General features: G+C 55.3%; 1 protein-coding gene across 1 annotated transcript in view; it reads right to left on the reverse strand.

Annotated features, from left to right (window-relative positions):
- Positions 1 to 458: 458 nt before the first annotated feature.
- Positions 459 to 11406, reverse strand: part of POLA2 (polymerase (DNA directed), alpha 2, accessory subunit) — a gene marked incomplete at its 5' end in the record, with an annotated part of 29060 nt that continues 18112 nt past the window's right edge. Inside the window, 4 exons of the mRNA XM_014966560.1 lie at positions 459 to 695; positions 5700 to 5826; positions 6594 to 6653; positions 6932 to 7038. Of these exons, the coding sequence (XP_014822046.1) occupies positions 549 to 695; positions 5700 to 5826; positions 6594 to 6653; positions 6932 to 7038 (441 nt within the window). The remainder of the gene's footprint in view (positions 696 to 5699; positions 5827 to 6593; positions 6654 to 6931; positions 7039 to 11406) is intronic.

Consider the following 11406-nt stretch of genomic DNA (forward strand, 5'->3'; position numbering starts at 1 on the left):
CCCCCCGGGCACCTGTAAATTAATTGCTTTCGGACTAATTAAACCCAGAGGCCCATAACGAGGAAGCTCATCCTGAGTGACATCACTGAAGCCGGGACGCGGGTGCCCAGGCAGAGGAGGATTTCAGCCCCATCACACCCCAAAATTCCCCTTTTCTGAGGGTAAATCCAGCTGGAGGCTCATCTTTGTTTCCCTAACGAAGAAAACACAGGGGATTCGCTAACGAGCGACCCCAAAAATCACCCATTTACACCCCAAAAAACACCCGTTGCTGCTAATCCGGGTCCTCTGAAAGCCCACCTGGAAAAATCGCTGCAAAAAATCATCTTCCTGCCACCTCCTCCTTATCATTAATTAATTAGTGATTATTAGAGTGGGTCCCACCATTTTGGGGTGTGGCGCGGAGTCAGGACCCCGTGAAACGGAGTCAGGCGAAAGCACAGGAGACAAACACAAGCGGTTTTGGGTGTTTTTTAACCAAAATTCAGTGTCTTTGAACACAACTTTGTTCCCGTGAAGGAATTAAACTGTAGAAAAGGTCGAAGATTTTAGATTTTAACGACTTGAGCAGCGACACACGGACTCCTCCGCTCGCCCTGGGGGTCTCCTCGCTGTAGGTACAGGCGGCCGTAGGTCCCCCCGACCTGGCCCTTCGTCAGGCGGCCGGGATTGATGCAGACACAGCCCAGAACGTCCTGCAGGAAAACGGGAGCCATGGTCACGGATCCCGGTGCCGAGGAGCCACCAGGAGCCACAACCGCACGGCTACAGCCAACACAGATGGTGACAGTCACCCAGCTACAGTCGGCACGGACACCAGGAGCCACAACCACCCGGCTACAGCTGAGGCCATCCAGCTACAGGCAGTGGGGACACTGATAGCCACCTGGCTACAGGCAACAGGGACATTGGGAGCCACAACCGCTCGGCTACAGCCAACACAGAGTGACAGTCATCCAGCTACAGCCAACATGGACACCAGGAGCCACAACCGCTCGGCTACAGCCAACACAGACAGTGACAGTCACCCAGCTACAGTCGGCACAGACACCGGGAGCCACAACCACCTGGCTACGGCTGACACAGACACAGAGAGCCACCCGGCTACAGGCAACAGGGACACCGATAGCCACCTGGCTACAGGCAACAGGGACACTGGGAGCCACAACCGCTCGGCTACAGCCAACACAGAGTGACAGTCACCCAGCTACAGCCGGCACGGACACCAGGAGCCACAACCACCCGGCTACAGCTGACACAGACACCAACAGCCACCCAGCTACAGCTGAGGCCATCTGGCTACAGGCAACGGGGACACTGATAGCCACCTGGCTACAGGCAACAGGGACACTGGGAGCCACAACCGCTCGGCTACAGCCAACACAGAGTGACAGTCACCCAGCTACAGCCGGCACGGACACCAAGAGCAGCAACCACCCAGCTACAGGTGACATGGACACCCAACAGCTGAGGCCATCTGGCTACAGGCAACGAGGACACTGATAGCCACCTGGCTACAGGCAACAGGGACACTGGGAGCCACAACCGCTCGGCTACAGCCAACACAGATGGTGACAGTCACCCAGCTACAGTCGGCATGTACACCAGGAGCCACAACCACCCGGCTACAGCTGACACAGACACCAAGAGCCACCCGGCTACAGGCAGTGGGGACAGTGATAGCCACCTGGCTACAGGCAACAGGGACATTGGGAGCCACAACCGCTCGGCTACAGCCAACACAGGCGGTGACAGTCACCCAGCTACAGTCGGCACAGACACCGGGAGCCACAACCACCTGGCTACGGCTGACACAGACACAGAGAGCCACCCGGCTACAGGCAACAGGGACACCGATAGCCACCTGGCTACAGGCAACAGGGACACTGGGAGCCACAACCGCTCGGCTACAGCCAACACAGACAGTGACAGTCACCCAGCTACAGTCGGCACAGACACCGGGAGCCACAACCACCTGGCTACGGCTGACACAGACACAGAGAGCCACCCGGCTACAGGCAACAGGGACACCGATAGCCACCTGGCTACAGGCAACAGGGACACTGGGAGCCACAACCGCTCGGCTACAGCCAACACAGAGTGATAGTCACCCAGCTACAGTCGGCATGGACACCAGGAGCCACATCCACCTTGCTACAGCTGACAGGGAGCCATGGTCACGGATCCCGGTGCCGAGGACCCCCCAGGAGCCACAACCGCACGGCTACAGCCAACACAGATGGTGACAGTCACCCAGCTACAGTCGGCATGTACACCAGGAGCCACAACCACCCGGCTACAGCTGACACAGACACCAAGAGCCACCCGGCTACAGGCAGTGGGGACAGTGATAGCCACCTGGCTACAGGCAACAGGGACATTGGGAGCCACAACCGCTCGGCTACAGCCAACACAGGCGGTGACAGTCACCCAGCTACAGTCGGCACGGACACCAGGAGCCACAACCACCCGGCTATGGCTGATGCCATCCGGCTACAGGCACAGGGACACTGATAGCCACCTGGCTACAGGCAATATGGACATTAGGAGCCACAACCGCTCGGCTACAGCCAACACAGATGATGACAGTCACCCAGCTACAGGCAGCACAGACACCAGGAGCCACAACCACCCGGCTAACAGCTGAGGCCATCTGGCTACAGGCAACGGGGACACTGATAGCCACGTGGCTACAGGCAACAGGGACACTGGGAGCCACAACCACTTGGCTACAGCCAACACAGACGGTGACAGTCACCCAGCTACAGTTGGCACGGACACCAAGAGCAGCAACCACCCAGCTACAGGTGACATGGACACCAACAGCTGAGGCCATCCAGCTACAGGCAGTGGGGACACTGATAGCCACCTGGCTACAGGCAACAGGGACATTAGGAGCCACAACCGCTCGGCTACAGCCAACACAGAGTGACAGTCACCCAGCTACAGCCGGCACGGACACCAAGAGCAGCAACCACCCAGCTACAGGTGACATGGACACCCAACAGCTGAGGCCATCTGGCTACAGGCAACGAGGACACTGATAGCCACCTGGCTACAGGCAACAGGGACACTGGGAGCCACAACCGCTCGGCTACAGCCAACACAGAGTGACAGTCACCCAGCTACAGCCGGCACGGACACCAGGAGCCACAACCACCCGGCTACAGCTGACACAGACACCAACAGCCACCCAGCTACAGCTGAGGCCATCTGGCTACAGGCAACGGGGACACTGATAGCCACCTGGCTACAGGCAACAGGGACACTGGGAGCCACAACCGCTCGGCTACAGCCAACACAGAGTGACAGTCACCCAGCTACAGCCGGCACGGACACCAGGAGCCACAACCACCCGGCTACAGCTGACACAGACACCAACAGCCACCCAGCTACAGCTGAGGCCATCTGGCTACAGGCAACGGGGACACTGATAGCCACCTGGCTACAGGCAACAGGGACACTGGGAGCCACAACCGCTCGGCTACAGCCAACACAGAGTGACAGTCACCCAGCTACAGCCGGCACGGACACCAAGAGCAGCAACCACCCAGCTACAGGTGACATGGACACCCAACAGCTGAGGCCATCTGGCTACAGGCAACGAGGACACTGATAGCCACCTGGCTACAGGCAACAGGGACACTGGGAGCCACAACCGCTCGGCTACAGCCAACACAGATGGTGACAGTCACCCAGCTACAGTCGGCATGTACACCAGGAGCCACAACCACCCGGCTACAGCTGACACAGACACCAAGAGCCACCCGGCTACAGGCAGTGGGGACAGTGATAGCCACCTGGCTACAGGCAACAGGGACATTGGGAGCCACAACCGCTCGGCTACAGCCAACACAGGCGGTGACAGTCACCCAGCTACAGTCGGCACGGACACCAGGAGCCACAACCACCCGGCTATGGCTGATGCCATCCGGCTACAGGCACAGGGACACTGATAGCCACCTGGCTACAGGCAATATGGACATTAGGAGCCACAACCGCTCGGCTACAGCCAACACAGATGATGACAGTCACCCAGCTACAGGCAGCACAGACACCAGGAGCCACAACCACCCGGCTAACAGCTGAGGCCATCTGGCTACACAGTGACAGTCACCCAGCTACAGTCGGCACAGACACCGGGAGCCACAACCACCTGGCTACGGCTGACACAGACACAGAGAGCCACCCGGCTACAGGCAACAGGGACACCGATAGCCACCTGGCTACAGGCAACAGGGACACTGGGAGCCACAACCGCTCGGCTACAGCCAACACAGAGTGACAGTCACCCAGCTACAGCCGGCACGGACACCAGGAGCCACAACCACCCGGCTACAGCTGACACAGACACCAAGAGCCACCCGGCTACAGGCAGTGGGGACAGTGATAGCCACCTGGCTACAGGCAACAGGGACATTGGGAGCCACAACCGCTCGGCTACAGCCAACACAGATGGTGACAGTCACCCAGCTACAGTCGGCACGGACACCAGGAGCCACAACCACCCGGCTATGGCTGATGCCATCCGGCTACAGGCACAGGGACACTGATAGCCACCTGGCTACAGGCAATATGGACATTAGGAGCCACAACCGCTCGGCTACAGCCAACACAGATGATGACAGTCACCCAGCTACAGGCAGCACAGACACCAGGAGCCACAACCACCCGGCTAACAGCTGAGGCCATCTGGCTACAGGCAACGGGGACACTGATAGCCACGTGGCTACAGGCAACAGGGACACTGGGAGCCACAACCACTTGGCTACAGCCAACACAGACGGTGACAGTCACCCAGCTACAGTTGGCACGGACACCAAGAGCAGCAACCACCCAGCTACAGGTGACATGGACACCAACAGCTGAGGCCATCCAGCTACAGGCGATGGGGACACTGATAGCCACCTGGCTACAGGCAACAGGGACATTGAGAGCCACAACCGCTCGGCTACAGCCAATACAGAGTGATAGTCACCCAGCTACAGTCGGCATGGACACCAGGAGCCACAACCACCTGGCTACAGCTGACACAGACACCGAGAGCCACCCGGCTACAGCTGATTCCATCCAGCTACAGGCACAGGGACACTGATAGCCACCTGGCTACAGGCAACATGGACACTGGGAGCCACAACCGCTCGGCTACAGCCAACACAGAGTGATAGTCACCCAGCTACAGCCGACACAGACACCAGGAGCCACCTGGCTACAGCCAACACGGACACGGGGAGCTGTGACTGCCCAGCTACAGGTGCTGGGGTCACCAGCAGCCACAACCACCCAGCTACAGGCACCAGGGATGCTGGTGGCTGTGACCCACCAGCTACAGTCACAAGACGGTGTTTTATTTGTGCTGTAAACTGGGTTTTGTGCAAATCTGCCAAAATATGGTTGATTTGGGGGGCATAAAAGCACATTTTGGGGGGTACATAAGGTACATGGAGGACAGGGAGGTGACATGGAGCCAGCACGGTGTCACCAAGGACAACCTGGTGGCCACCTGTGCTGGGGTGACCCTACCAGCGGACGAGGGACGAGCTTTGGCTGTGTCTCTCCAAGGGAGACCTTCGAGCCCCTTCCAGTCCCTCAAGGGGCTCCAGGAGAAACTCTTCATCAGGGAGTGGAGCCACAGGATGAGAAATAGTGGTTTTAAGGTAAAAAAAGAGAAGATTTAGACCAGCCTGGCACAGCCTGACCTTCACGAAGTACCGCAGCTCCGAGGGGGTGACGAGGACGTCGGGGGTGACGGGCAACGAGGCGTAGCTGTAGAAGTTTTCATAGTCGACGTTCAGCTCCTCCGAGGGGGGGTACAGCGGGTAGTAACTACCAAAGGGGGGAAAAAAACCCCATTACCACCACCTTTGCCTGTAGCAACAAGGCTCAGATACAACCGGCGGGTCATTTTGGGGTAGAAAGAGTTCTTTCTGCTTGTTTTGCTTATTGCTCTCGGCTGGGGCCGCCTGACACGCACCAGGAGGATTTACAGCGCTACAACCCTCCGAATCCTCTCTTAAAAGGGTTGTCAAACCCCAAACTGACATTTTTGGGGGTTAAAAATGGACATTGCCACCACCTTTGCCTGTAGCAACAAGGCTCAGATACAACCGGCGGGTCATTTTGGGGTAGAAAGAGTTCTTTCTGCTTGTTTTGCTTATTGCTCTCGGCTGGGGCCGCCTGACACGCACCAGGAGGATTTACAGCGCTACAACCCTCCGAATCCTCTCTTAAAAGGGTTGTCAAACCCCAAACTGACATTTTTGGGGGTTAAAAATGGACATTGCCACCACCTTTGCCTGTAGCAACAAGGCTCAGATACAACCGGCGGGTCATTTTGGGGTAGAAAGAGTTCTTTCTGCTTGTTTTGCTTATTGCTCTCGGCTGGGGCCGCCTGACACGCACCAGGAGGATTTACAGCGCTACAACCCTCCGAATCCTCTCTTAAAAGGGTTGTCAAACCCCAAACTGACATTTTTGGGGGGTTAAAAATGGACTTTAAAGGGGAAGAGGGTGACGACAGCACAGGATTTCATTATTTGGTGATAAAAAAGCCCTTTTTGGGTTCGGGTGGGTGTTTGTGCCACGTCCCTCACCTCCTCTGCGTCAGGATGTGCTTGAGGATTCGCGTGAACCTGTCCGAGATCCCCGATGAGCTGGAGAGAAAAAGAGCAGTGAAATGGTTAAGAAAAGGGAAAAAAAACCCAAAAAAACAAAAGAGCTCGGAGGCCGCGCTGATTAATTAGTCAGGCAGCCTAATTAACGACCTGGCACCGAGGGATGGGGGCAGCTCTGTCTCCCCATCAGAGAAACGAGGCGCCGGAGGGGACAACGGAGGGACAAGCCACCCCTGGATGATGCTTCCTGACAAGATCCCGGCCAATTTGGGGCTGAATCCAGAGATTTCCCCTCTCCCCGGGGTTGGGGATCCCACCTACTGATCTCCTCGGCGCCCATGTGGAAGATGAGGTCGGTGGAGGTGAGGCCCAAGATGACGCCGTCGATGTCCAGGGTGCAGGGCTCTGGCACCAAGTGCACGCGCTACGGGGACACGGGGACAGGACAACGGGTCGGGGGGTGGCTTTGCCAGGACCCCAAAACACCCCCGAGTGCCCTAAAACGACCCTAAAGTGCCCAATAACGACCCCAAAATGCCCCAAAACACCCCCAAGTGCCCCAGAACGAACAGAAAGTACCCCCAAAACACCCCTGAGTGCCCTAAAATGACCCCAAAGTGCCCCAAAATTACCAGAAAGTGCCCCCAAAACACCCCCGAGTGCCCTAAAATGACCCCAAAACGCCCCAAAACACCCCCAAGTGCCCTAAAACGACCAGAAAGTACCCCCAAAACACCCCCGAGTGCCCTAAAACGACCCCCGAGTGCCCCAAAATGACCCCAAAGTGCCCCCAAAACACCCCCGAGTGCCCCAAAATGACCAGAAAATGTCCCCAAAACACCCCCGAGTGCCCCAAAATGACCAGAAAATGTCCCCAAAACACCCCCGAGTGCCCTAAAATGACCTCAAAGTGCCCCAAAACGACCAGAAAGTGCCCCCAAAACACCCCCGAGTGCCCCAAAACGCCCAGAAAGTGCCCTAAAACAACCCCAAAGTGGCCTAAAACACCCCCAAGCGCCCTAAAACGACCAGAAAGTGCCCCCAAACGACCCCAAAGTGCCCCAAAACGACCCCGAGTGCCCAAAAACAACCCCAAGGTGCTCAGCTTTCCATAATTGTCCCAAACCTGGCCTAAAATGCCCCAGAAAATGTCCCCAAAACACCCCCGAGTGCCCTAAAATGACCTCAAAGTGCCCCAAAACGACCAGAAAGTGCCCCCAAAACACCCCCGAGTGCCCCAAAACGACCAGAAAGTGCCCTAAAACAACCCCAAAGTGGCCTAAAACACCCCCAAGCGCCCTAAAACGACCAGAAAGTGCCCCCAAACGACCCCAAAGTGCCCCAAAACGACCCCGAGTGCCCAAAAACAACCCCAAGGTGCTCAGCTTTCCATAATTGTCCCAAACCTGGCCTAAAATGCCCCCCAAAACCTGTACCCAAAACGCTGCAGTCGCATTGGGATTTCCTCAAATACCCCCAATCTGCCCTAAATCGCCCCAGATCTGCCCCAAATCACCCCAAACTTGCCCTAAAATGGTCACAATCACCATTATGGTCAAAGCTCACCATGAGCTTTCCTTAAACGCCCCAAATCCACCCCAAAATACCCCCCAAAGCTGGTTCCAAAACACTGGAATCAGGCTGGGATTTCCCCAAATCTGCCCTAAAACAGTCGCAATTGCATTTTGCCTTTCCTTAAACACCCCTAAACCAATCCCAAAACACCCCAAACCGACCCCAAAACACCCCTAAACCAATCCCAAAACACCCCAAACCGACCCCAAAATACCCCCAAAACACTGCAGTCACCCTGGGCTTTCCTCAAATACCCCAAATCTGCCCTAAAACGGTCACAACCACCCTGAGCTTTCCTTAAACACCCCGAAACCAATCCCAAAACACCCCAAACCGACCCCAAAATACCCCCAAAACACTGCAGTCACCCTGGGCTTTCCTCAAATACCCCAAATCTGCCCTAAATGGCCCCCAAACCTGCCCTAAAATGCTCACAACCACCCTGAGCTTTCCTTAAACACCCCGAAACCAATCCCAAAACACCCCAAACCGACCCCAAAATACCCCTAAACCGGCTCCAAAAACACTGCAGTCACCCTGGGGTTTCCTCAAATACCCAAACCTGCCCTAAAACGGTCACAACCACCCTGAGCTTTCCTCAAATACCCCAAATCTGCCCTAAATGGCCCCAAATCTGCCCTAAAACGCTCACAACCACCCTGAGCTTTCCTCAAATACCCCAAATCTGCCCTAAATGGCCCCCAAACCTGCCCTAAAATGCTCACAACCACCCTGAGCTTTCTGTAAACACCCCTAAACCAATCCCAAAACCCCCAAAACCTACCCCAAAACCATCTCCAAAACACTGCAGTCACCCTGGGGTTTCCTCAAATACCCCAAATCTGCCTTAAATGGCCCCAAATCCACCCTAAAATGGTCACAACCGCCCTGAGCTTCCCTCAAATACCCCAAACTTGCCCTAAAATGCTCACAACCACCCTGAGCTTTCCTTAAAACACCCCTCAACCAGCCCTAAAAGTCCCAAATCCACCCCAAAACCCACCCCAACACCCCCAAAAAATGTTGCCATGGGTGTTTTTTGGGGTAAAAAGGAGGTTTATTACCGCTTTGTCGTCCCGGGGCAGGTCGGGGCAGGAGAAGGGCGGCTGCGGGTAAACGAAGTCGTGGTGGACGTCGCGCAGGGAGGGGACCAGGACCAGCTGGGACCCCGTGCTGCCAGGGGAAAAAACGGGGGAAAAAGAGGGGATTTAGGGACAATGATGCAAGAAACTGGGGAAAAAGGGAAAACCAGGGAATTTGGGGACAACCACGAGCTGCGAGTTGACGGCGTTGGACAAAAAGAAGGAAAACCAGGCAGTTTAGGGATAAAGATGAACCCAGAGCTGTCAAAAAAAGAAAAAGAGGGAAAAAACAGGCAGTTTAGGGAGAATGATGAGGCAAGAACTGGGAAAAAAAGGGAAAAAGAGGGAATTTAGGGACAAAAATGAGCTGAGAGTCAATGAGGTTGGAAAAAGAGGGAAAAAACGAGGTGATTAATTACAGGTGAAGCCGAGGAACAGCTCATCAGCCACAACCAGCACTTCTCCGAGGAAATTACAGCCAGACCCCCTCAAAAATAGACCATTTTGGGGCATTCTGGAAGTGAAAAGCCCCAAAATCTGTTAAAATCCCCCCAAAACCCACTTTGCTTTTGTGGGAAAGGTGTTTCTCCCCTGGGGCTCCAACTGGCCGCCCCCCTCCTCCATTTCAGAGCCCGTTAACGAGGCTTTTAACCAAAATCTCATGATTTTTCTCCCTCTGCTGCCTGTTTCCCGCCTGGGAATCGGTGGAAACCTCCTGTTTGGTGATAAAAAAGGAGTTTTTGGGCAAAAAGTGACATGTGGAAAGGAGGAGCTACCTACCTTCGTGTCCCTTCGATGATCATCTTCAGGCAGAGCTTGAAGACATCGGCGAAGGAGCCCAGGAGCTGGCAGTTCTAAAAATTGAGGGAAAACGAGGAGATTTGAGGAATTCCCCCCTCAAATTGAGGAATTTGAGGACTTTTTTTTTGGGACATCTCCCCCCCAACCTCCCGCGGCCGCTTTGTCCTTCCGGAGCCCGGCCCCACGGATCAACCCCAAAATCCACACGGATGGAGGAATTTTGGGGGGAAAAAATCAAGCTTTTAGAACATCCCATGGAGGTCCTGGGGGAGGGGGGCACCCATGGGTGCCCCGGAGTCTTCCTCACCTCCACTTGCTCGTGCTTGGCATCCAGGAACGGCCCAAACTGCGAAGAAACGATGAAAAAAATCAGAGAAAACCACAATCCGGGGCATCCCCAGGTGTCACCAGCCCCAAAACCCAAATTAATTGTGTTAAACCCCCCAAAAAAGGTAAATTTTAAAAAATTATTCTTATTAATGAAGCTCAAATTTTATCCCACAACCCCAAAACGGTCGGGGCAAAAGGGGAGACCGATCAAAGCAGCAGGAAACCAGGATCTGGCTCCTGGGGTGCTCAAAGGGCACGATTCGCTCTAAAAACTGGGCTTTTTTTGTCATTTTAGGGTAAAAAAATGGACGTTTTGGCACTTTGGGATGAAAAACAGGTGGTTTGAGCTCACGCCCGAGCTGCCTCTCTCCCCACACGGCGCTTTTTTACGCCGATTTTTCAGGTTTTGAAACCTTGACTGCACTTTCCTGCTGTGGTATCTTGTTTTAGGATATTTAATTGGTTTAATGAATGTAAATAATTAGTAAATTATTTACATTCATTACCCCCCCCCTCACCAGGATGCAGACGTCGGGGCGGTCGCGGGCGATGACCTCCAGGAGGTCGGTGAGGGGCTCGTAGGTGATGCTGTCGGAGGTGGTGTAGGGTCCACAGGCCACCAACACCATCCTCTGCTCTGTGGGGACAGAAGGGAAGGGTTTTGGGGACAAAAAGAGAGGTTTTGGGGACAAAAAGAGAGGTTTTGGGGACCCTCTGGCCTGACAGGAAGGTTTAACCCCTCCCGGCTTTAAACCTCCGCGGGGAAAGCTCACCTGGGGCCGGCTCTGTGGGGGTGTGGAAGGGAAGTGGCACCCCCTGCAAATAAACCAGAAATAGCCTCAAAATCCTCCTTTTTCACCCCAAAAAAAGAAATCAGCCCCCAAACCCATCAGTGGGGCCAAAGTCACCTCGTAGAGCTTGGAGACCACCATCATCCTCCCGGTGCTGTTGGTCCCCTCCAGCGCCACGACCTTAAATGTTGGGGGGGGGGGAGGGAAAAGGGG

This window comes from Calidris pugnax, unplaced genomic scaffold (assembly GCF_001431845.1).
Source record: "Calidris pugnax isolate Ruff unplaced genomic scaffold, ASM143184v1 scaffold77, whole genome shotgun sequence".
NCBI lineage: Eukaryota > Metazoa > Chordata > Aves > Charadriiformes > Scolopacidae > Calidris > Calidris pugnax.